The 27,722-nt window shown below is 35.9% G+C and overlaps 1 protein-coding gene across 2 annotated transcripts in view; it reads left to right on the top strand.

Moving 5' to 3' along the window:
* Window positions 1–27,722, top strand: part of usta (uronyl 2-sulfotransferase a) — a 63,141-nt gene that overhangs the window by 31,326 nt on the left and 4,093 nt on the right. For both annotated transcript variants that reach the window (XM_038304194.1, XM_038304195.1), the window contains 4 exons: window positions 3,554–3,597; window positions 8,985–9,140; window positions 20,041–20,120; window positions 20,233–20,386. In XM_038304194.1, coding sequence (XP_038160122.1) covers window positions 3,554–3,597; window positions 8,985–9,140; window positions 20,041–20,120; window positions 20,233–20,386 — 434 coding nt within the window. The remainder of the gene's footprint in view (window positions 1–3,553; window positions 3,598–8,984; window positions 9,141–20,040; window positions 20,121–20,232; window positions 20,387–27,722) is intronic.

A 27,722-nucleotide genomic window follows, 5' to 3' on the forward strand; every position in this document is an offset into this window, starting at 1 on the left:
TGTGTCAATCACCTAATGACACACACACACACACCCACACCTCCACACACACACACACTGAGAGTCACACACAAAATAGAAACCAAAAAGAAAAACCTGTTCACTGTTTATGACATCTTTTTTTTAACAAGTGTGTTACCTTTCCTCAATACGGAAGGAAGATTAAATATTCTTAGAACAGCATATTGATGCTAGGAATCACCATACCCAGGCCTCTACCCTACATTGCCACTTAGCTGAATTGGCACATGACCTTGACATCCTTCCCTGCAAGGGGTGGGCCTCCTAGAGGATACTTTCATTTTGATGCTCTCTTCAAACCAAATTTCAACCAGAAGATACTTACCTATGACCCCTTTTGTTGTGTTGTTAAACGTAGCATAAACAAATTTAGAAGGTAAATACGTGGTGATCTGGCCAAACTACAACAAAGATTATTCAAGGCCAAAAACAGCAGAAACAAAAGCAACTTTGTCTATAAAGACTAGTTGATGAGATCAAAATATTAAGTTATATTTTTGTTGTATCAGATGGATACACTGCTAATAGTCCTGGGTGCATGTCTTTTCATTAAGGTGTAAGTGATGCATAAACAACCACACCTTTATGTACTGCTGAACTGTGATCTTAAGATAATGGCACTTCATAATAAAGTTGAAAAGTCTTGTTACCTCTATCTTTCTAACTCCCAGTGATGTAGGACAATGAGGTCAGAGAGTACAGTGCACTGTACAGTGGCCTAAGCTCCTTTTCTCACTCTGTAGGAGGTGGGGACAAAGGGCAACTGTCAGCTTTTACAAGCCTCATACCCTGGAAAAAATGACCCCCAAAAACACTAATGAGAAGCATGAAGAGTAGAAAAGTGAGAGGATCTGATTAAGGTTGTGGCCCTGGTCTGGATCTTGCAGGGGGAGGTTGCCTGTGATGGATCACAGACTTAAAAACATAGATGTCTGCTTTTTGGCGTCTTTACCCCGTTATGACCTGAAATGCCTCTGAGAAGACCTGCAAACACATCCTTTCCTCTGCATTCCTTAGAAAAGCTCAGTAAAGCCACAGAGTGAAACCACAGCGGTATACACTAAAAAACACCAGGAAAATAGCATAGTGCAGCTGTGATAGTGTTTGTAGATAAACTATGTGATGAATTAATGGGATAGTAATGGGTCAACGTTTTAGCAAATGTCTTGCCATCAGGCAAGTTGTCCTAACTTTATGATGTCTGCTATTGTTAGTAATGTTACGTGCCATTCGATTATATCAAGTGATCTAATGGGACACATGCATCTTAACTGTGTATCATTAATTTTCCAATTTGAAACCAACAATGAAAATAGTAGAATCAACAGTAGAACTTTAGAAAATTGTAGATTTTTTTATATGTAAAAGGAGAACAGTTCCTTTTTTTATTCTGATTACCATGCTAAATTAAATATTTGAACAATGATAAAGTATTCTGTTTCACAAATAGAGTTTACTCAACCTCTTTTTCTGTTACTATAGTAACAGAAATTCAGTTGTCCTCTGTCTCCATCTCCTTAAAGCCAATCATGTTGTTTTATGTTGTTTAATCAGTCAGTAGGTCAGATTAGATGTTAAAAACACAAACATAGCATGATTGGCATTAATTCACAGAGGTTTAAATAGAGAGATGGTTCTCAGACCATGTACTTCTGTCCTTTATATGCAGAAAGTTATCTTTATGAGTTCTACATTTTCCATACAATCCATCACATACATCCACAACCTCATCGTTCCTAACATTTGCAGCATTACACAGACTTCTTTATCAGATATTCTTAAGAACATAATATCGATGAGAGCACACTGATGTGTGTAATAATAGCATTATGGAAAACAACATCACAGTCAAACAGCCACTTAGTATTTACTGTGTAATATAAGACAGGGTCAGAATGAGGAGGAACCCCATGAGAGGATGCATAGATTCTACCTGTTTGACAAAGATTTTATACCTGATCTTCACCTTACTGAAAGGTGCAGCTACCGTAACCCCCTTTCCCTTGTGAGAGTGCACCAAAATAGTTTACATTCATCTACTACTATTCAACCAGTACATTAATTTCCCCCCGTAATGTTATAGTGAGTACAACAGATCTCCATATTCCTAATAATAATTTGTATTAATTTGATCAGTTAAAAAATGTATTTCAGATATCCTCAATACACATTGAGGATATTACATATAAAACTTAATTGTTACTATACTACTAATTCTTAATATAGTTTTGTTTTGTTTTTTTACTTTTTGAAATTCAGTTTTTGCTGGAAAAATGCAATTTTGAAAATCTGTTATTACAGTTGCAACTTTCAAATAGATTTTGACTTTGAAGAATCCTGTTTTATTGATCTATAAATGTGACAAATAAATGATAAAACAGCCTGCCATAGTGGAAGTCAGATAAACCTATCCATTAACTCGCCATCTTCCTCTCCTTTGCAGATGTATAGCTGTTTCTCTGTGTTGAAAGAAATTCTCCAATTTGTTATTTCATGTATAGACAGTGACACTCTTTTATTTCTGGGAGGATCATCTAAATAAGTGGAGCTACTAATTGTCAATCATGCTGGTGATATGTTTACATAAAGCCGTCCTACCTGCTCGCCCTGTTAGCCACTTTTTTATGAGCTATGGTTTCAGAAAGTAATTTCTTTGAAAATGGCAGAGGATCGTAAGAGAAAAAGAGTCTACAAAGTGTATGAGAAGAAAAGAAACGCCTCAGAAGAGGCAGATATATAACAGAATGCTTTGTGCGGAGAGCTCTCCTTGCAAAGCATTCTGGGATTTTTTTGTCAAAGCGACTAATAACAAAGATGGTGCAGGCACCGTGCAGAGGTGTGAGAGTTACATGAACAACGGAACACAAAATAGTGATCATCTGTCCGGACGGTACGTTAACCGAGTTTGCTTTAAAGCCCACTATATAGTCTCCACTGTATGTGGACACAGTAAGCTTGTATGAGCTGTGAGTACAGCAACTTTTAAACAAAGTTTGCACAAGGAGAGATGGGCTAATGCATGCTCTTGCATGCACTTTTTTTTTTTTAAGCGGAGAGGGCGGATCTTTTAAAAAAAAAATCCTCCATAATACCTTTAATATGTCTAATTTGATGGGTTGGAATATGTTGCTTGAATCTGTTGCTTATCATACTAGTTACGAATGGACCTACTCAGAGTTGATTAATCAGTTTTGACCATTCGTGTTATCCATACTTTTTATGTTCCCAATAAACTTCTAAAAAGTTTATTGTACATTATTTTTGTACGACACAAAACATGCAGCTTCAAACTTTAATGAGCACAGATCTTGATTTTACTGCCACAAGGTTTTTTTTCAGACACTGGTTTATTACCCATGTGTTATTGCTTATTGCTCAGATTTGTAACACTAGTTTTGAATGTATAGGATCCTCTATGTACTGTAGTTGTCATCACAGCAGTCTAAAAGCCTCTTTTTTAAGTGTTGTTTTTTTCTTCTGTGTGTAGATTTTAAAATAATCTAACATGGATGCTTATATTTGTTTTGTGCAGGAGAATCAACATACCTCAGTGACCACGGACCCCCTACTCAGAGAGTAAGTCATTATCTAGTTTGTGCACTTTTTATCTTTTCTTTCTTTCTAAAGGGCTTCAAGTTTGCCTTAAGGAGTTGCATACACCTCTGCGAATACCAGTGGGACTCTCCTTTGATTCCACAGCTACAGTAATGCTTTGAAAGCACACGCACAAACACTGAAGTAAAACTGACACAGGAGCCTTGTATGCAACCAGCTGCATGTCTGCAAGTCTATCTTTCCTCTGAAACCCCTTTTTCTTTCTCTGCCAACTGCCCTCTACCTCCATTTGACCCTTGTTTACTGACAGCATCTTTAATGACTCACTTCCTTTTATGCTCACTTTATTCAGTGTAGTTAGTTTCTTTAATTAATTTAATCCCTTCTTAGGTTAGTTTTTTATAAAAAAATTTCAGTATTAAAAAGAAATAGTCACCGACAGCAACTTTAAAAACCCTAATTTGCGCTTTTAACCTCTAACATTTAATTGTCACTAGCTCCATATTTGAACAATAATTTGTAATGATTTAGAAAGCATCAAATATAAATTTGTACATAATGGCTAACTTAAAGGTACAGTGGAAGATATTCGTGAATTTTTGAGAAGACCCTCCCCCTCCACTTTAAAAAAAAAAATGCATATGCACAACCCTGTACCCACTCACGAGAGGGAATGCCTATTAAACGCATGCAAGAGCATGAACGAGCCCATTTCTCCTTGTGCACGCTCTGTTTAAAAGTTGCTGTTTGCATCGCTCATACAAGCTTACTTTACAAAAGGTTTGCAATTTTTCTACTATGTCAGACTCACCACCGGTAAGTAAAAATGGGGACGATCACGTAGGACGGCCTTAGATAAACATATCACCAGAATTTTATTTTGATGATCCACCCGGAAAAAGAACATTCTCCACTATCTTTAAGCATTTTTTTCTAAAAATGTATCCTTTGTGTACATTTAGTTGAGCCTATAGCTTTGCTGTTATAGCTCAACAGGCATTATCACTATACATAAAGCCTCCATATGTACTGGCTTAGTTGTAAAATAATTCTGTGGCATTAACTTATTGAGTCCTTCTTCTCATCTCAAACTAGTGAGACATTAATGATGCTATGTTAGTGGTGCATGGTACATTACCCATATCTCTCATTATCTTTATGCTACCATGCCCTCCTGCAGTTGAAACTGATCAGGACTGTCAGCAAAGGCCCCATGTCCAAAAAACAACTGCGATCAGAAGGTTGTGGTTCTGCTTAATGTGGGTAAAGATCCAAAATGGAGATGAAAGTTGAACGTAAATGAGAGCATATGGTAAAACCACACAACTCAGAATAGAGCGATAGTACTTTTTTGTACAGCAGTCTTACATGAATACCCAACCCACGACATTATGCATGTTTTAAAGCACGTATTTTCATTTTGTCATCCTCCAAAAAAGGTGTTGATGTTTAGTGCTAAAACAAATGTTCCTGATGAGATTTTACTCTTTTATTTTGATGTTTTCACAATCATTTAAATCAAATACTCATAAATTACCTGCAGATTTCAAGACATAATCGGCACCAAAGCTGCATAAAATTTGCCTTGCTTGTTCTACTCTCTGTAATAACAGGAAATTCTTTGAATTTTCACTCTTCCCACAGCTAAAACCTAAACATGCAGTTTGTCCCTCAGTTAACTGTGGAAGACACTGACCTCAGATAGGATCCAACTAAAATGTGCCAAGTGCTATTTTTTTGCTCTCATCCTGCTCACGGTTCACACAGCTGTTGGGGATTTCCACAACTAGCAATTATTTAGCCATGTTTCTTTGACAAAATAGTGTTACGTCTGTCTCAAAAGTACCCTGATTCACTTGGTGCTTTGGTTGTAAATTTCTCAGGAGAAGAAAGACTGTCATAAAAAAAGATGCCTGGATGGAATGCTCATCTTTGCAGAATCTCTTTAGTCAGTTTCAATGTTAAAAACAGACCAATGAAGTACAGTATTACTTTTTGATTCCCTGACTAAAGCAGAAAATGAATAACTTCATTTCAGCACTACTTAAATTTCCCAGAGGATATTATAGAAAACCTCTGCCTTAAAGTGCGAGGGAACGATATCACAGGTAGAAATGAATTCTCTAATTTTTTGTTGTCAGCGCTGAAATGAGATTTGCTCTTTTCAATGCATATCTCATGTTCCTCCAATGACTGTCAGCGACCGGCTGTAAAACCTTAGACACATTTGTCTTTCATAATATCTGTAGTGATAATGTCCTGCAGAACACTGCATGTATTTTACCTGCCTTGTTAATGTCACAAGCTAGGGTGTCTTCTGTTATTTGGCACACACAGTGCAATATTGGGTGTTTTGTCCAAAGCAACACTCTAAACTCCTCCAAATCAGTTCTAAAGACTAGTCTTTTTACTGACATGTACCTTAATCTGTCAGGGATTGTATTTCTTATTGCAGTTGGACAGAAAGGATTTTTAGAAGTATTAATAGCAAACATAAATTTAGGCAATTCTGTACAGAATATTTTTCCTGACTTTGGGAGACCTCAAGATTAATTTGTAGCCCCTGTGTTCACCTTGTTCCTGCAAGGCCAAGAACGAGATCTGGGGCTGAAGGGTAGGGGGTGCCTGTGATCCTATCTATTTTGTGGGATCTCAGCACCTTATTTCTGGTTATGGGCTCGCTGCACTTGGATGATGCAGTTTCTCTCAAAAATGCTCCCACTTTAAGAGGGGCACCATACTCTCATCTGTAATGCATGCTATATCACATAACACTATGTTTTTTGGTATGGGATGATGGGCCTTGTTGCCATGGTGAAGGCATCATGAAGCCTTCACCATGAGCCCCACCATGCACCTTAATCTTGATACACTAGAGACTGCTACTAACAAGCATTAGGGTTTCACAGACCCCAGCCACAACCCTTAAATACTTATAGTAAGACAAACAAGGCAAGGCAAGGCAAGGCAAATTTATTTATATAGCACAATTCAGTACAAAGACAATGCAAAGTGCTTTACATGATTAAAATACAGGAAGATAAAACATTGAATCAAAGCAAGTAGGAAAAAATAAAAAACAAATAAAATAAAATAAAAAATGCAGAAACAAAAAAAGAATATTAAAAACAGTTGGATTAAAGAAAACATGTCTACCTTAACTGTAAAACTTCATATTACCACATATACACATATACATATTGGTTATTAGTTAAACTGGTGTAAAAATATTGGCATCAGCTTCAAAATACCTCTGAATTCTGCAACATCTTAAGAGATTTTGGATAATTCAATTCCGACTTTGTGTCAATAGTTAGGAGACACCCCTTTCCAAACTGACTGTGCACCGGTGCACAAAGCAAAGTCCATTACGACATGGAGAGAGTTTGTTATAGAAGGGCTTGACTAGCTTTTAATGAATCCTTACCTAAACCCATTTGGGTTTCATTAATGCAAATAGTGAGAACAGCCCTTTTGCCCAACATCAATGTTCACAATGAACTTGTGAAAGAATAGTTAGAAATTCTGATAAACTCACTTCTAACCATTGTGGACACAACCGTGTTCCCAGAAGATTTAGGCTCTTATAGCTGTGAAGGAAGGACCAACATCATCTCGCCCACCATGGGTTTAAAATAAATGCTTTTTCATTTAAGTTCATACACAAGTTAAGGAAGGTGAGTAAATACTTTTGGATATACATAAACACTAGCCTGACGTAGTCCGACTCAATTCTAGTCAGAATATGAGTCTGATACTGCTCCATAGAGCTGTGATTATGGGGCGTGTTTCGAACGAACCAGGGAAAAAAATGCCTCTGCACTCAATTGGATAGACCTACAACCAATAAGAGCAAAGGAGTGCGTGACGTATGTTAAGCGAGGCATAGTTGTTGTCCACAAAAATCAAAGCGTGCAGTTTCGCGTTTCTCTGTTCCTCTTTTAAAATTAATTTGCTGTCGATATCTTCTAGAACAGACCTAATAGCAGAATCTACTCACCCAAACTCTCCAGCGGCAGCCATTATTGTTGTCGCCCAAGCGCGCTTTGGTCACGTGGTTGATTACGTTACTCTTGATCATCTGTCCATCATCGTATAAAGTCCGCCCTGACAATTTGATTGGATCGCCTGACAGTGGGCTTTAATACTCGCGCTACTATGGAGCAGAGCCAGACCGAACTTCCCCGAACTCAAACCTTGTGGGCGGGGCTAAGTTCTGACTGGCACCCAGGCTACATAAACACTGCATTTACTATACTTTACAATTTTTTGAGGTTGTCCTTAAAATCGGACTTCAAATATGTTGTATATCTTTACAAATGTGTCTGACAAGAGTTCACCAGAATTCTGGCCCATTTCCTTGAGAGAACTGCTATGACTGAGTTGTTTTATTGGAATCTCTTCCTTACAACTTTCATGATTGCCCACTGACATTCTAAGACTAATTCAGGGCTTTTTTACAGCCTCTGAACAATGATGTTCTTTTGCTTAAGCAATTTGTAATACGTTGATACTCTTATAGTCAATGCCCATCAGTGGTGATTGCTTATGCATACTAGGGAGGCTAAACTTTCTCTGTAAGTTCTGCAAAATAATTTGTCAAATATTCACTGTTAAACTTGATCAATTCTGTCATTGAAAGACATGAAATATGTGCTAAAAAAGTGCGTAGTTTCATGAGTATGTTGTGCATAAATCATTTGATAAGCCAGGTCTCGGACGTGATCTTAGAAACTAAAATGTTTTAGTCACTGAATATTTCATGACTGGGGTGGTTAGGATTTAAACTTTATCAGAGTTTTAAAAATGGTATATTAGTGGCTGCTCTAACTTTTGTAAAACTCCTATACTTCAAAAAGTTATTTTAGAAATCTCTGTCCCAGTTTGTCCTCAAAAATTGTTAAAAAGCCTCAGGAATGTAATCATAAAGTAAACTACTATTAAAAATCTGCAGGACTTATTCTATATTTATTTGTCATTATTTTGTGTTGATTTGTGCATTTGAGCTAGACTGTCATGTTTGACATGTGCATATTTCTTCTTTAAAGCAGAACTAAACACCTTTTTTAATTTATGATTATCTTATAATATATCTTTTGTTTAGTTGGTGAGTCATGATGGGTGTTATACTGGCTGTGTGTGTGAGTAACGTAGAGTTGTCAGTTTCACTTCCAGTGTATCTTCATACTCAGTTTAAAAACGGTAATAAGCCATGTGAATAAGAAAACTGACTGTGTTTAAAAGTCAGTAACATATGACTCATTCAACTCTTTTTGAATCAGCACCTTTTTTTCTAAATGGAAGATTACTCAAAACAATTTCCAGTGCATACATTAAATGTGATTTTGATTGTGTATTTTCTTAGTCTCAGTCTTTATGTTTGTCTTTTTTTCTATGTGTATCTACAGGTACTCCCGTTTCCCAGCCAGGTGGTGTATAACCGCGTGGGGAAGTGCGGCAGCCGAACAGTGGTGATTTTACTGAGGCTGTTGGCAGAGAAACATAATTTTAACCTAGTCTCTTCTGACATCCACAATAAGACACGCCTCACAAAACATGAACAGGTGAGATATGTAAATATTCAATGAAAGGGATTTTTTTTAAAACACATAGTAAACTGTTATTGAAATCTGTAATAAAATAATTGAAGCTATGTTTCAACACTACAATTCCATCTTTCTTTTTTTTTTATTAGATTTGATTGAATAAGCTTTTGCTGCAGTAATCATAACCAAGTATTTAAAAATTCTTAAGCATTTTGATGAATAATGTATGTGGCGAGTGTGGCGTCAGGTGCAGGAGTTTGCCATGCAATCGGAGGGTTGTCCGTTCGAGCTCCGGCTTTCAGTGTCATTGTTTCCTTGGGCAACAAACTTCCCCTGCACCAGCCCGGTGGCGCGAGTGCCTCATTTCTGTCAGTGAGCCCCAGGGCATCTGTGGCTACAATATAGCTTGCCACCATCACTGTGTGCAGTGTAGTGTAAAGCGTTTTGGTCAAGTCTCCTGATTGAAAAAGTGCTTTATAAGTACAGGCCATTTACCATAATATGCAAACATGTGTTGCTACACATTCATAGAATGCAGCTTTTTGTGTTTTAGGACATTTTGGTCTGAGAAGTTTTTTTGTCAAAATGATATGTTTAGTATTGCTGACTGAAGACTTAATGGCCATAATTTATGTAGTACTTTATTTGCTTGCACCGTATTGAGCCCAATTAACATCTCAATCTGCTTTTGACACCCTTCTAATCACAATCATAAACGTACTCCTTTGCCCAGGGGATTATCCACATTTAACAGGCAAACGATGGAATCAAATCTACAAACTACAAGTCTTAAGACTTTGGCTCAACCAATTTGGCCACAGTCACTTTTTTTGACACAGTGAGGGTAATTATGTTCATTTTTGGTTTTGGGAAGATTTTAATTCTGATAGAGTAATTAATTAAACACACTTTGGTATTGTCAGTAACAACATAGGACAATGAAACCAACTTCACACCAGCATATGTTAGTTTGTCTTTTTGGATCTTTTAAGTGTTAAATTTTTTTCCCAAATTGCTACAACTACTTGAATATACAGATTTGTATATGTTACTATGATTGCGATAATACATATACATGTAGGTCACCAGTAGAAGCGGGAAGTTTTGAAGCCCTAATTAATAAAGAGAAGCTATCTGGAAGTTTACTATTGCATGTGTTGTGAATAGAAGGTTGTTGCCACCTGCATCTTGCTGTGAATAGGGAGGCTATTTGTATGCTTTGTTTTGGACTAGGGTATATTTTTTATAACACCTCACTATTAAGGTCATGTCCTACATTTTTATTGGTTAGGTTTGGAAGAATTTTCTTGCTCCAAAAAAATATCCATGCAAGAACAATCACTGGTCTCAAACACGGATACAGAGTGCCAAAACAACAGCTTACACTTATTTGACCAGACAGTTTTATAAGAACTCAAATGTGCTTTAGGGGAGAGATTTCACTTGGACAAATAGTATTGTGATTTTCTTTCCAATAATTTGTCTGCTCCAAACTGCAACCATTGGTATAATAAGCGATTTGGTCTTGGCAGAGGAGATTCAAAAAGTTTTTGTTTTTTTTTATGGGCAAAAACCCCTAACATCTACTCTGCTGCTTAACCTACAAATTAATTTCTCCAACAAATATGGAACCATTTAAGGGAAAGTAAATACTTTTGGTTTTGCATAAAAAGACACAAAAGAGGCAGTGTTACAATGAAGAAACAATTGAGTAAACTAAGTTTGATTACATGATTACACTGCTCCTCTACATTAAAGATGTTTCCATCCGTCCATTATTAAGTAGGTGAGTATTTTGAACTTAGAGCATGAAGGTATCTCTCTTTTTTCATATTAATGCATCCAGTTTTTCTTTAAGTTCCTACATGGCACAACACACCAACTGCATTTGTATTTCTAGAACAACCAAGATTACATTTTTACTTTAATTTAAAATATTGTCGGTTCACTTCATGCCCACTCTTAAACGTTTAATATGTGGAAAATTAAATTTTAAGCAACCAATATTTACATTTACATCTGTATCTGCTTGCATACCCTTCAAATTCATGTTGTATTCTCAAACAATATGGAGAAGTTTATGGCCATACCGCCAAATGAATTTAATTATTTCAATTTAAAAGGAGTCTGTTTTAACTGTTGTGAAGAAAGAATAATAATATAAAATTAAGATTCCATCAGAAGGTATATTTTTGGAATTCTGGAGCATGCATTTTATGTGAGTCTTATTAACACTGTGCTGTTTGTTAATTTGAGTCATACTACCAGTTACTGTGGCAGCTGACTCAGAGGTTTTACTTAAGAAAACTGAATTAGCCAAATAGAATCAGTGAGTTTTAACAGTATCCATGCTGTGAGCGATATGGGGTAATTTTCCAGTTACATAATCCCTTTTAGAGAACTACTTATGAGACACCAACTTAGTCATGTATCAGTGTTTTGTATTTTTGTAATATTTTTTTGCAGAAATATGATCAGTTTTCTCTGAACACTTCCTCATGTCATAATGAGTCTGTTTAATGCTTGTTTACAATCCCGCAAAAGACGCCTCAGTCACTGTGTGTTTATTTGCCTGAGTGCTTTGGTGAATATTGACTTATGCTGATGCAGACACACATCGTCTAACTTTAGAACTCCTGTCCTCATTGGCTGAGGTTCTGGCTCATCAGCGCCCTTTTTTTTGATGGTCTTCCTGCTGGCGCTCTGAGCAGAATGGTAGCAAGTTTAAACAAGGTTGATATCTTTTGAGTAAAGGCAGATAATTAATGTATTCTTTGTTGGTTTTTTTGTATCACCCTTTGATTTCAAGCTGTGTGGTTAAGAGATTCATGACTCCCTCTGGGTTCCCAGGATGCAGGGTTAGTTAAAGCCAAAGTAATGACATTTACTGGAAGAAAAAAAAAAAGCTGAATTTAAAGCAACTAGAAACAAAAAGACAGCTGTTGTGCATTAATCTGTGAGCTGGCTTTCTACCCGTTATTCAGAATAATCAGCAAATATATGCTCTGCAGGCATAGTGAGACATAGATCTTCATAGCAGTAACTGGATGTTGTTGACTCAAATCCCATGTCAGTGCACAAGTCAGGACATTAACTTTCCCATCATCTAGTTATTAAAGTATGATGAGTGCTTTCCTTCAGTATGAAGCATTACCAAATTATCCATACACCTTAAACTTTTTAATAGTATAGCCTCAAATATTCTAGGATTGTATCTAGCAAACCTAACTTAAGTTAAAGGTGCTAAACATTTTAAAAAGAGTATCCAATTATTACTGTATAAACAAACGCATTGTTTCAAGGAAGAGTAGGGCTAATATTATGTATCCCATTAATGCACCATCTGTACAGTGAAGCATTGTGATGTCTACAAGCTGTGGGAAAAAAAGAAGTTAAATCAACAAAAACCTTGATGAAAAGTGAAAAAGTACTTGCAGAATTGTGATGAGGTTAACTATTCAGATGGAAAGCTAAATAAACCTGCGTAATTTTGCAAAGAGGAATAAACAAAAATGTGAGTCTCTATAGCTGAAAACTGTATGAATATCTTAAACAAATTGCAATAAAAGGAAAAAAACAAACCCTAACCGTACTGTAAAGATTTTTATTAGTAGAAAACTTTGAACAAATAGAAATTATTCAATTATGCATGTATTCTCTAGTTTCTATGTCAGATAAAAACAGTATGCAATGTTTGATCTAGTGTTTGTAAAAATACAATAAATATATAAAAATGTTTAATGAGTTTGCAAGTGAATGTATTAAGATTTATCTTGTTTTAATCTTTAAAATTATGACACTAACATTTATTTTGAAGTTGAGCTCAGGGAACTTAAGACAACAGTCAAGACCTTGTAATCGTAGCTCCTTTTTTGTTGCTCTGATGAGCCCCGTAAAGATACCACTCGCACTCAATTAGAAGGGGGAAGTGCAGGTATGCTTGGAATTCTTCACTTTCTCTCTTATGCTGTTCCTGGGAAATTAGAAGGGGGGGTTCTTGTCAGACAGACAAACTAGAGGGTGGGCCAGCAAAAACACACACTTTCACATTAACTACTAGATGTGCCAAAGCACTCTGTGTCAAACCTAAGATGAACAGGGCTTAGAAAAAAAAGCAGCAATTTTTTTTCTATTCCTCAAAAGCAATAAAATAAACTGAATTGCTGAACAGAAGATGGACAAATGCTACAAAATATATTCTATAGCTCTAGTAAAAGTGTTACTTTATGGTTTATGGCAGAATAGATCCATAAAGCGTGGAAACAGAGTGAGTGGAAATGTACTGGCTTTATAGAATAGAGGGAGAGTATGAAGCCTGAATCTGACTGGAGCCTCTCATTAACTGCCTTCGGTGCATAAGCAAGTATACAGGTGCTGGTCATAAAATTAGAATATCATGAAAAAGTAGATTGATTTCAGTAATTCCATTTAAAAAGTGAAACTTGTATATTATATTCATACATTACATACAAACTCATATATTTCAGATGTTTATTTTGTTTAATTTTGATGATTACAAATGACAACAAATGAAAATCTCAAATTCATCATATCAGAAAATTAGAATATTGTGAAAAGGTTCAAAATTGATGGCCCCTGGTGCCACACTCTAATCAGCTAATTAACTCAAACCACCTGCAAAAGCCTTTAAATGGTCTTTCAGTCTAGTTCTATAGGCTACACAATCATGGGGAAGACTGCTGACTTGACAGTTGTCCAAAAGACGACCATCGACACCTTGCACAAGGAGGGCAAGACACAAAAGGTCATCGCTAAAGAGGCTGGCTGTTCACAGAGCTCAGTGTCCAAGCACATTAATAGAGAGGCGAAGGGAAGGAAAAGATGTGGTCGAAAAAAGTGTACAAGCAAGAGAGATAACCGCACCCTGGAGAGGATTGTGAAACAAAACCCATTCAAAAATGTGGGGGAGATTCACAAAGAGTGGACTGCAGCTGGAGTGAGTGCTTCAAGAACCACCACACACAGACGTATGAAAGACATGGGTTTCTGCTGTCGCATTCCTTGTGTCAAGCCACTCTTGAACCACAGACAGCGTCAGAAGCGTCTTGCCTGGGCTAAAGAGAAACAGGACTGGACTGCTGGTGAGTGGTCCAAAGTCATGTTCTCTGATGAAAGTAAATTTTGCATTTCCTTTGGAAATCAAGGTCCCAGAGTCTGGAGGAAAAGAAGAGAGGCACTTCATCCACGTTGCTTGAAGTCCAGTGTAAAGTTTCCACAGTCAGTGATGGTTTGGGGTGCCATGTCATCTGCTGGTGTTGGTCCATTGTGTTTTCTGAGGTCCAGGGTCAACGCAGCCACATACCAGGAAGTTTTAGAGCACTTCATGCTTCCTGCAGCTGACCAACTTTTTGGAGATGCAGATTTCATTTTCCAACAGGACTTGGCACCTGCACACAGTGCCAAAGCTACCAGTACCTGGTTGAAGGACCATGGTATCCCTGTTCTTAATTGGCCAGCAAACTCTCCTGACCTTAACCCCATAGAAAATCTATGGGGTATTGTGAAGAAGAAGATGCAATACACCAGACCCAACAATTCAGAAGAGCTAAAAGCCACTATTAGAGCAACCTGGGCTATCATAACACCTGAGCAGTGCCACAGACTGATCGACTCCATGCCACGCCGCATTGCTGCAGTAATACAGGCCAAAGGAGGCCCAACTAAATACTGAGTGCTGTACATGCTCATACTTTTCATGTTCATACTTTTCAGTTGGCCAACATTTCTATAAATCCTTTGTTTTTATTGGTCTTCAGTAATATTCTAATTTTCTGATATGATGAATTTGAGATTTTCATTTGTTGTCATTTGTAATCATCAAAATTAAACAAAATAAACATCTGAAATATATGAGTTTGTATGTAATGTATGAATATAATATACAAGTTTCACTTTTTAAATGGAATTACTGAAATCAATCTACTTTTTCATGATATTCTAATTTTATGACCAGCACCTGTACATATTGCTGTTGCTATCCAAATAGTGTTGCCATGACATAACAGGTGCCTGTATAAGAGCAGGAAATGTAAACAGAATTTGTGCCAATCCTTCCTCTTTACTTCAGTGTTTTAAATTAAGGATCTAAATGTAGAAAAGGCAAAAAGTAATATCATCCTTTTGTTGGTATGAAGCTTGATGAAGAAAGGAAGTATTGTGATGCGTGTTGTACAAAAAGACAAAAACTTTAACATTCTTTCAACTTGGCAACTTTATGGTATATTTCTTGGATTTTATATGAAAGACGTACCCAAAGTAGTGCATAAATACAAAGAAAGAAGATGAAACATAGACATCAAATGTTTTTAAAAGTAAAAATCAAAACAAAATACAAAGTGCATTTGTATGTACTCCCTTTATTCGATATGGACAGAATAAAACCATAGAAAAAAATATTAGACCAGTCAGAATACCTTTGGAACCAGAAATCAGTCATAATTTTTTCCATGATTATAAGAATCCTTAAAAATCCTCTTATTTTTCGTATCAATGCAGTAGTACTGCCAGGCCCTCAGGGCTGCATTGATAGCAATAGGAGCGACCAAGAGACCCACAGTTACTCTAAAGGAGCTCCAGATACCCATCGCTCCGGAGGGGGAATATGTTGACTGGGCAACTATAGACTTAAAGTCCATTAACCACACCTTTATGAAATAGACAAGTCCAAACTTTTTGTTGAGTGTTCTCATTTAAAGTATGTTACAAACCATATTGAACACCCAGGAAAAACAAAGTCTATGTGGAGGTAAAACTAACCCACCATCCTCTCCATGAAACAGAGCAAAGGCAGCATGATGCTTCTTTCTATAGGGGCAGGGAAATAGATGTAAAGAGAAATGGACCAATAGATGGAGAACTTCTGGTACCCTTTGTTGGCTGCAAAAGATTTCTGACTTCTATGCTCTACTCAGGATTGGTTGATCACATTTAATTCCAACAAAATACTCTTGACATTTGAGGCCTTCTATATGAAGAAGGAAAATGCGACTCCTCCAGTAATGCTAGATGTGTGTTAGGAGGAATGATTTGACAAGCGTGTCCTTTCTACACATTTAGTCAGCTGCTGCCTGTCTCATTGTAAGTACCAACATTTGTTCTTACCCACAGTTCCTAGATCGGTTCCACAGGACTGCTTTGCTGAAGGTGTTCTAACATATCAATACACCCTGCTGCTCTCCTTACTCTCCTCTTGAGGCAAAGATGCTATGAAAGATTTGTCAACTTAACAAGAAATCACCTGCAGGCATATTCATTTATAAACCATTTCCGCTGCGGTGTTAGGATGCATAATTTATAAAGGCAGGTGTTTAAGACCAGACGTGACTGGAGACGTCATTAGATTCAGGCTAAGAATTTTGCAAGAAGTTGATTTACACATTTATTTAATGAGGCATTTTATGCATGTTTTGATATGGAAATCATTTATTAAGGCAATGGTTATTTGTCTTGTTGAAGATAAAAATGAACAAGCTTTATTGCCTTTGAGTTTGAGGTCGGTCTGCATTCTACAATTTTTATGAAGATAAACCACAGAGACATGCATGAAACAGCAGCCAAAACATACTCATGCAAGTTTAGATTTTTTTCATGAAACTGCTAACTGTTTGAACATTTGGCTTCATTTTTATACCATTTAAAAGATTTGAGAGAGAAAAAAATTAAAAGATTGTAGCAATTTGACTCTTGTTGATGACCTGGCTGTTGTATTATTTTTAGAGGACAGTTAGTATCATAAGTACACAGTAAAATACACCAATTCGCCTTTAACAACCACATCAAGACGTGTTAATAGGCCTTTTTTGCTTAAATAGGAGCATAATAAAAAATGTCGCAACATTGTAAGTTATTTTGCGTTACTTAAACATTGAACTATTCATGTGAAAAAAATTGCAATATATTTTCTAATATTTGTATTATTTTGCTTATATTATTGTCATTTTGTCCCGTGAAAAACAAAAGACATGAAACATATGAGAAAAACATTACAAAATAATTTAAATATTACACTGAAATTGTGTCGAATTAAAGTAGTTATGTTGACATTTTTTATTATTTTATTTGATATGACATTCTCAACACTTTTAGATGTTTTTTAACCTTTTTAACCAGTTTAATTTCCATGTCAAGGTCCTAGCCGGCTTGAAAGAACTAAACACAAAACATTTGCCCGGATCTCCAACATCTAGCCCTACCATTTTGCCCTGAAAGTCTTATTTTCTCTTGGAGCCTGAACAAATGGATTTTTTCAACATGTCCAGACATGTCTTGGATTTCTTTCTAAATGGCTTCTAACATATCTGTGCTTTATCTAAGATTATTTCAATGCTTTCCTAATATTGAAAATCATTAACTTGTCTTGGCCCCTTAGTACCAATGTCCACTGAGCTCAACGTTTTAGGACTCAGTAACTTTCCTTAATTGATCAAAAATTAAAAAAAGAAAAATTTGTAATTTTCAACAGGCTGATCACTAATGGTGTGGCCCAGGATGAATATGTGTGTATTTTCAATACATCTCTACCTTTTGGTTATTTATTGTTTTCCTGTTTCTCCTCTGACCTTTAACAGCATTGCGTAGTAGGTCAAGCTTGAATCAGAGCTATTGTGAATTCTTTAAAAAAATATAAAAATAAAATACTTTTGATAATTTCAGCCAACTCTTTAGTAGTTGTGCTTTATTGAATGCACAATAAGAAGCACTGTTGACTTGCAGCAAAAAAGAAGCCCTGCATCCCGTCCACCATCACCCTCCTACCCCACTGCAGTGGGGTATAAACAATGGGTACAATGGATAGCAACAATGTTGCTTTCAGTAGTTTTTTGGGTTTTTTTCCCACATTATATATACAAGTAAATCTGTGATGAAGTCTCTTCCTTTTAGAAAAAGTCCGGCTTTCATTTCACTGAATGACCCTTGAAAATACTGCTCAGTTTTATTGGCCCAGCATCGGTTCACTGCAACCCATTATATGTTGGCATAAGCCAGGTGCAGTTGGTTCAGAACACTACAACCAGAAATCTGAGTGGTGCCCATTAACAGAAACATATTACACCAGTTCTGGCAACATTACAATGGCTTCCTGTCTGGTGCAGTTAACCATGGAAGCCTGCTACTCAAATGCTAAGGGCACCAAGTTCTCTTTCCAACCTGTTGCTTTTTTATATTCTGGGTTGCAGGTTTGTCCAGATTTCTGTCCGAGCTGGTTTTCAACAAAGTCCTCTTCTAAATATCATCTTTGCCTTTGTTGAAATTTTACCTAGGAGATTTGCTGGGTAGATTTATGTTGGCGTTTTCCTCAGATTCTCATGGCTTCGGTATAAAGTAGGACAAGCAATTCTGGTACAATTTACTGTCTGGAAAAACTAGGTTTTGCCCATATGTTACTGATTGAGAAAAGAGAAAGAGCTCCAATGTGGAGCTGTTCAGATGAGGAGTGACCTTGTACTTGAAGCAATTTTGATAGACCTCGGTCAGAGATCACTTAATATGGTGTATTTTGGCTGTTTCCTGCCTGTTTCCCTATGCAGACCTGGAAAACCCCAATATTTCCACTCTTTGAATTACTGAAGACATGAAATGTGAAACATATTCCAAAAGAATGAAGACATTGGTATAGAAAAAGTGATTGTTTCAAAGTAAAGACAGACTGTCTTTTAGCAATTTCTACATTTTTGAATCTATTATATGATCCTACCAGTTCATTTTTACACAGACCTAGCCCAAGCATAATAATTTACCTTTTGCATCCTAATGACTGATAGAAATTCATAAACTTTCTTGTAAGATCAATATTCTTTACTTTAGAGCACCCAAACATTTTGCTGATTGTTTATCTGTTTATTTGTGAGAGAAACTTGCATGCAAATATGGTCACATCATGTATTTCAACTTAGTTTGTTGGAGTACATCCATTTGTTTTTTTTCTTCCTATCCTTCCTTCTATATTTACCTCTTTACTCAAATCATTTTAATCAAAAAGTAGTTTAGACTACATGCAGTACCACTGTACTGTCAATTATGTAACTATTTAGATGATACAAGAAAAATATGTTTACTAAATCCTAACAGGAATCTAAACAGATTTGCTATGGTTTTGGAGGAAATCGTCATCAGGAAACTATGCTTTAGTATATCCATCCACATTAGCTTTTCTCTCGGCTTTAAGGGTCAACATTTTTAACATCTGGCTCTAATTGAGAAGGTTTAACCCTCTGCAACTCAAAAGCAAAAAAAAATTGTCAAGACTTGCTTACCTGCCATAACTATTGCAGGCTAGTCAATCTCATTAATGTGTAAAATAAAAACAAAACAAACTTGGTGCCTTTTGAGCATTTATTTTTGGAAACCTGTTAGTAAAAAGTCACACTTAATTATCATTTGCAATATTTTCAAGAGTGCAGTGGCTTGAGAGAAAAAAAATATATGATGTATATGATTTCTTTAAATCAGTATTCAGTTTTCCACCAGTCATTGTAAAGAAAAATGACTTTATGCCCATTTACCGCTTTAGGAAATTGTGTTGGGCTCTCCACACAAGGCAGGTACAAATAATTTTATGTAATGATACAAGTAATTTAGTGAAGTCCTTATATTTGGGGAAAATGGCACAAATAATCCCAACAGACTCCTCTTGACTATGCATTCTTTTTTCTGTCTTTTCACTCGTTGATTATCCTCAATAAAGATAATAAAAATTGAACAAGTGTTTCCTGTATTACTCCTTAATTTAGTCAATTTATTATTTTGGACTGACTGCAAAGTGTCATTATGGAGTCATATACATATACAATATGTATCATATTATATCATCTGTAACAGGAAAGATGATAAAGTAAAGAATTGTTAACCTTAGCTTTATCAAACAAATCTGATTAACTGTATGTACCTCTTTATGCAGGTGGATCTAATGAAGAATATCAGCAAGATCCCTCAACCATTTCTCTATACAAGACATGTTCACTTCCTGAACTTTACCAGGTACAGTGGAGCATCACCGGGCTAAAAGGCTGTAAAGAATTGTTTATTAATGTGGCTTGGCTTATAGATGCAGACATGGTAAAGTAATTACCTAATTTATTATTTTTTTCAGGTTTAGAATAGAGGAGCCTGTGTACATCAACATAATCCGGGATCCAATAAGCCGCTTCCTTTCCAACTATTTCTTCCGTCGCTTTGGTGATTGGAGAGGAGAGCAGAACCACCTCATTCGAACCCCAGGGATGAAAGATGATGAGCGATACTTGGTGAGTCCCTTTTTTCAGCAGTTAAAGCTTTAAAAAAAATAGTTTTAGCTTAAAGTACAGAATTCATCATGCATATCAAATCATTGGGGGTAAGGTTGATGCACTATTGGACATCTGATTATGCTAAAAAATTGGAAGAGGCTTTATGTCTCAGTCGGATAAAAAGTTTAATCCAAAATGTTTTCTTGTCTGGTCAGTCTTGTATGCTTAGGGCTATCTGAAGATAACAGCTAGCTTTAGCTTTGAAAACAGCCACAGGGGAAGCTTTTTCTCATGAATAATATTGGCAAACATACAAATATTATTTGAAGCATTTCTGTGCTCTGATTACATGTCCTGAGAAGAAAATATCTATATATCACTTCCACTGCTGTAATCTGATGAAGTTTAGAAACCAGTACGGGCTGATAATATGAATGTGCAAATATTTTTGCCCTTTCCAACATGCAATCCAGTTTTCTAACATGTTCTCTTTGATTCATGGTAGGAAGGGAGGCAACTGACATTATTTCCCTACTCTTCAAAAAAACAGATTTAGAAGATTCAGCTTTCCAAGGAGTCTGTGAACTGATCTTTAGTTGCATAACTGTTTTCTGAAAACCGTTTCCTGCCATCTTTGTACAACGTTGACCTAGTATTAATTCTAATCCTGTGCCATCAAAGTCCTTTTTGCTATTTAATTCACAACTGCTTGGGTTTCCTCTGGAAATATACAGGCCTACTTGATATTACCACCCAGTTTTTTGGCTTTGACTAAGCCCATTTTAGCTGAACAGCTTCCAATTTCCTGCTTATTCTTTTATATTTAACCCCTTAACAATTAAATTGTTTTTCAAAATACACTGTTCTTTAAAATAGTCTGGAAGAGCCCATTTTAATCAAATTTGCAGAAAGCAATACATTGCAACAAATAGGTACAACATTTCTGTCTTTGTGTTTAATGTAAGGGCCATCTGTGAGACATGCTTTTCCACATAGTGAATGACGTCACTGATAAAACTCTATACTGCTCCTACTTAGAACTCTTTTTTATTAATGACATAAAAACAGAAAATCAGCAGCAACTTGTTTTATATTTCTCTCCTATACCTATTAGTAATGAATGCACTATCTAGATATATGACTTCTACCAAGACAGTCTAAATAAAAACTGAATCTTGCAGCATTTCCCGCACTCTCTGCCTTTCATCCCATTGTTATTCAACAACCCCATTAACTTTCTATTGCCATTGGCAAGATCAATTTTACTGATGCTTATCATTCAAAAATCTAATGCATTCAGAATGTTTGACACAGTGTTGCTACATGTTTATGCAGAGAGTGATTCTCTGTCTATTGGCAGTAATGGTGCTTTGCAATATGGTTCTGTGGTATCATAGTATGAAGCTCCACTAAGACAGGACATGAAATCATTTCTGACTGTAGCTTGGCGTTCAAAAAAACTCTAATTATGCAGCGCTTTGAAAGCATAAGATTTTTGAAGGTGTTCCAGTAGCAGGAAAGATTCATATCTTTCAAATAGGACCTAAAGGTATGTTTTTTTTTGTTTTTTTTTGGGAAGCAACGCTAAAAGACACATTGAGTCATAGTAGGACAGATGTTCTTAGGCTGAATAAGTATCGTAAATAACTGTAATGCAAAAGTTTATCAATTAACTTTTGCCACTACATCCTGATGTTAACTATATTTTTAATCATAAACACAGCTTTTTTTTCCTATGTGACAACAATTATGATTTTTATTGATAAAAATTATGGTTTTATCTGATTATCATTGTATTTTTATCTTATTATATAGTATGGGATTTAAACAATTTTGAAGTTTTTTTTTTTAATCCAGTAATTAAGCAAGCATGAACCTAATTTCATCTAAAGTCAAGGGTCATTCTGAAAGGCTAACAAGAGAAGCAGCGAACGTCAGCCCGGCTTGAGTCAGACCTGGAGTAATTAAGTGCTCCACTGTTTTCCCTTGAGTGAGACCATGTGAGTTGAGTTATTAAAGTATGCAGACCACAGGGGCCCCTTCCGACAGTTTAAGGGGGAGGAAGAAGCTGTGTTGTTGTGCGAAGTTACCTGTGTTTTCAATTTTCACTGCGAGTTGCGTTTTCCTGCTAAACAAAGATAAAATTCTCCAGCGTCGGTCGGTGTTGCAACTTTCTGGTCCCTTAGCACAAATGTTTTTTTTTACTTTTTTTTCTCTTTCAATGTATCTGCCTCCTAACAAGAGCAACCTCTTGTGATTAGGCAGATACGATTAAGCAGAACAAACTGCTTTTTTAAATTCCGTTTAATTCAGCTTTTTAAGAAAGTGTCACAACACGTATCATGTCTACGCACTTTACTAAAGAAGTCAGTTAAATCTACTCATTCAGATAAATTTCAATTGAAGTATTTACCTTCTTGTTAAAAAACATTGCAGTCAAGATCAGTTTTCACTTAAACTGGTTAAAAAGCCAACCTAAAGAAACCAAGCAGATTGCATTGAATCTGTTTTTTTTGCATTCAGTACTAGACAAGCATATACAGTAGCAACAGCGAACAATTCCTTGAATTTTGTCCTCAACTGTGCAGCAAACAATTCATCTTGCTTGCAAGGTAAAGATTCCTCTTCTATAATGACCATAGTTGCATGAAATAGGATGATACTAGTCTTAAAATTGAGCGTAATCACCTGGTTTGTAACATAAGACAAACGGGAGGTTTTGGTGCCCTCTGATTTGTATGAGAAAAATTAAGGGGTGATACAGTATATAAAAGAATTATAGATTTTATTTGGCCGTGGATTAATCAGTAAACATGGGTGACAGATGGTTGCTACTCTTTCATTTTACCCATTTTTTTTTAATCAATGTTAATATTTTAATGATTGGTAGGAATGCATGCTAATGTGCTACAGCAAGTTTGTGGCAGAATATATTAATATGGTTCTGAATGGTCTGATTGTCATCCATGTTTTGAGAACGGAAAAAAGGTGTTCATCTGCAAATATACCAAGATCTAATATGAGCCACTAATCTTTTTCTAAAACAAGATATTTTGAGTGAGTCGTCTCTTAAAGAACAACTTACCCCAAAATTGACTTTTTTTGGTTTTGGGTAGTAAACTGTACACAAGGATGTCTTATAGGGCTGTCTGAATGTCATACATTTGACAATTTACTGCACATTTGTTGAGATCATGCTTTGTGAATAATTACTGGCTCAAAATATATTGTGATGTCACAGAGAAACTCTGGCATCAGAAGCTGCTGTAGAATATAAAAACAACTATGTCTGGTACACCCCTCTAATGGGATAATCTTTCTTTCAATTTTCAGGTTAATGATTTACTAGCTTATAGGGTTGTCACGTTGAACTTTTCAACTCGATATCGATACTAAGGAAAATATTCGATACTCGATACCATTTTCGATACCACAAGGATAAAAACAAAGACTCCAAAATTCTACATAAATATTTTCATTAATAAATAAAATACAATAAATAAATACAATAAACAATAAGAACAATATTTTGAGGTTGTATGCTGTGCACAATATTAAGCAAGCTTCATAAAGAAATTAAGTGTTCCTTCCTTGGCTATGCTTTACACACATAACAATGACACTAGCCAAACCGGTTAAGAAACAAAAATAATTATCAGTAGCTGCACCTCTTACAAAAAAAAGTCTGAAACTGAAAAGTGCACAGAATTATTCAATCACACAGTGTTCAGAAAGTGCATTTTCCTCTATTCTGCACTTTAGATGAATGACTGCTTAGGTGCCACTGGTGGTAGCACTGTATAGATACTTTTAAAAACGAGTATTGTACCCGGATACAACGTTTCACTATCGATACTTTTTTGAGTATTGATACTTTTGACAACCCTACTAGCTTAGCATCTCATCTTTCAATTGAAAATCCAGACCATGCTAAGCACTTACCCCCAACACATTCCCTGGTCTGCCTGGCAACCTCTCCTATAGGTGCATTTTTTTAATCATTAGATGTGTGTAGAAGTGAGGTTCTGGTTCAGGGGGTTAAAGAGGATTATAGCATGCCGTCCCTGCAGTGAAACATAATTGTAATACACTTATGTTGTGGAAATGCTTTTCTTTAGCTGGGAAGATGAGCCTGGTCAAAGTTGATTAAAAGATAGATGCTGCAAAAACACGGGGCAATGTGTAAAATCCGTCAGAGGATGTAAAAACCTTATGAGCAGTGCAAAGGTGACCTTCCAGAAAGATAATTGTCCAAATGGATCAAAACATACATTCCTGTAAGAACAGAGGCAAAAACATTCACAGATACTATCCATCTCATCCGACTGAAATTTAGCAGTTTTGTACTGAAGAACAGGCACACATTTCTGTATAAGCTAGTAGAGACATGCCCTAAATTACTTGCAGCTATGACTTCAGCAAACAGCCAAGTGAATTTACACTTTTTAATAGTAACTTAACATGAATATTTTTAAGCAGTTGCAAAGCACTGACAGCACTATAAAACTTCTTATAGTAAAACCCCTTGATGGAGAGGACAGGGCTCAAGTGAATCAATATGGAGTTAGCTAATTATAAATCTGTAATAATGTTCATTAAGATTTCAATCACAATGTGTCATGTGTTTTTATATATATATATATATATACATAGTTGTTACAATGTGCACTAGGGTGACACCATAAATTGAGCAAAACCCACATGGGGAGAGGTAGCATCATAGCGAAGGCAATTGTCATTTTTTTGTGTTGGAAAAATAACACCAGAAAACAATAAATGGATACTCTGTAGTGCCTAGGATAATGTCTCATATTTGTATTTAGTTGATTTTGGAAGGCTTAAAAAAGCAAGATATAGGAACATAAAGAATCTGGGAATCTTTGGTACCTATCTGCATACTTTCCCAGTCATATTTACAACCAAAGTTCAAATTTGTATCGGATGTGTTCCCCCCACTGCTCTGCGTTAGCCCTCTCTTCACACCCTTTTGCTGTATTTGAAAGGCGTCAATGAAAGAACTTTGTCAGTCTGCTCACAGGGGCCGAATGGAACCCTATGCACATATTTCAGAGACATTCCTGTGGTTGAACTGGATTTTCCGTCCGTCTCCACACCTCTTCTTACATACACATAAGCTATGCCTTGCAGTGATGCAGTGGTCACTTGAAATGGCATTCACACAATCAGGCTCAGATAACAGTGTGGCACATGGAAATATTCTTTGTCAATCACAAAGGTTATATATTCAAAATCTTTTTCGAATTCAGATGTAACCTGGCAACTTCAAAATTTTCAATATATTTGTTTTTTATTCCTCTATTTAAATTTTCCTCACATATAAGTCAGAAAAATAAAGGATATAACTAACTGTGAGGCATACATAATTAATGCTCAGGAATTTTCACACAAAAACTATGTAATCTAGATCAGTTCCCTATGTTGAAAGATAGTGTTGATCACATGGGTTTCCCACGCTAACTGAAAAATCATCTGCTGTCAGTTAAACTGTCACATTAAAATATCTTGAACAAATAAGTGCTCTCACAAAGAGAGAGGCTTTACTGGCATAAATCATGCCTTAACAAGCCTTGACATTAGAAACACTAAGATGTCTCCCTAGTTGTCTCTTTGATTGCCTCATGTGCGACTGACTCACAAAACTTGATGTGAATGAGTGTCATGTGTTCACTCAATATTTTCTACTAAAACAATATTTTCTTTCTTTTATCCTCAAATATGACTAAAATATTTGTTGCGAAACAGCCAGTTAAAGCATGTATACATTTTTTTTTTTTGTTGCTACATAAATGAAGTCAAAGAACATTATTTTCTAACTTTATGATTTCACTTTTTAAGGATATTCTACTACATTTTCTATGTTGTGTGACTTTAAATGTTTGGTTTAAATAACTAAAGCTTCCTCTTTAATATAATTAGAATTGTTTATCTTTTACAACTGAACATCTTTTACTAATAAAACTCTTATCACATGACAGATATAATCTTTAATCTTTTTTAAAACATGTACCTGAGATGTAAAATGCTGTATTTCAAGAGGGCAAAAACCTTGAAGAAGTTGTGTATAGATATTATAATTGCTTAACGTTTGAATTTGTTAGTCAGATAAACTTTAGCGCATGTGTTGCCTCCACTGCCCTCTTGTGGTCAAATATTATTGCAGCTTATAATAACTTAAGATAAAATGTTTTATATACTGCATTTTAACCTCAGTTTTTAATGCTTATTGTAATGGAAGTAGGTTGAATACAGCATTGCAAGGTAAAAAAAATAATGATAATGTGGACATTTTCCTACGCAACAGTGTAATACTTACACTGTTATATAGGATTGTTCAGAGACGGTATGATTTATTCTAACATTTTACCACTGAGAAATGTAGAGAATACAATTTAGCATCAATGAAATTAAAACACATATCCACTATATATACAGGTTTGGATTTTTTTAAATTTGTCCAATCCACAGAAAATCAGAGCCTTTCCTTAGGAGGCACCTAAGGAAGAAGGCTCCTAACTAAATGTTTAGCTGTCCAATGTCCAAATCATTTTTAAACATGTCTAAATTGCATTCTTGGCAATTTAATATTTGAGCGATTTACAGATATTAAGTCTAGTTTACTTTCTTTATTTTACTACTTGTTCACATAATTCACTGTAATAGTAACAATTAGCCTTAATGAGACCAAAGATGCCAATAAGCTTCTTTCCATCATCCAGTCCATCATTAGTGTTCTTCATTCTCATAAATCTGCACATTCTATCACCATCAGTAATGCTCAGCTCTATATCCTCTGCTGAAGAAAACATGCACAAGATGCACAATATCTTAGCAATAATATCAGTATTATATCATGTTAGTATTTTCTAGATGAATTGGTATCCCTCTGATAAGTAAAACTGGGCTGATATGGCAACCAATATTTAGATTCATTAAGGCTGTCAGCCGTTTTTGTTTCAAGGCATGAGGGGACAGGATCTGTCATGTGGTATTTGTTTGGTATTGTGTCAGGGATTGTGATGCAGCAGAGAAGCAATGTTAGCACTGCGGTCAGTCTTTCATGGTGTCCAATGGCAAGGGAAATATATGATATTGGTTAAAATATGTTAAAAGCCATAAGGACAATCTACAAAAAGATTTAAAAAATAGTAATTAAGTACTAGTTCTTAGTTTGACATTTTCTAGTTACTTCTATATTTCCATCTTTTGTGCTATAAGCATTCGTTCTCCAGAGTAGGATCTTAGCGCAGATGTGGGTAGCAGAGTGAGTTAAAACTAGATTTGAATAATATTATGGGGGGAAACTTACAGCCAGGTCCCCGTCAAGAAAGTAGGA

Source organism: Cyprinodon tularosa, unplaced genomic scaffold (assembly GCF_016077235.1).
Source record: "Cyprinodon tularosa strain WSP-4 unplaced genomic scaffold, ASM1607723v1 ctg528, whole genome shotgun sequence".
In the NCBI taxonomy this organism is placed as follows: Eukaryota; Metazoa; Chordata; class Actinopteri; order Cyprinodontiformes; family Cyprinodontidae; genus Cyprinodon; species Cyprinodon tularosa.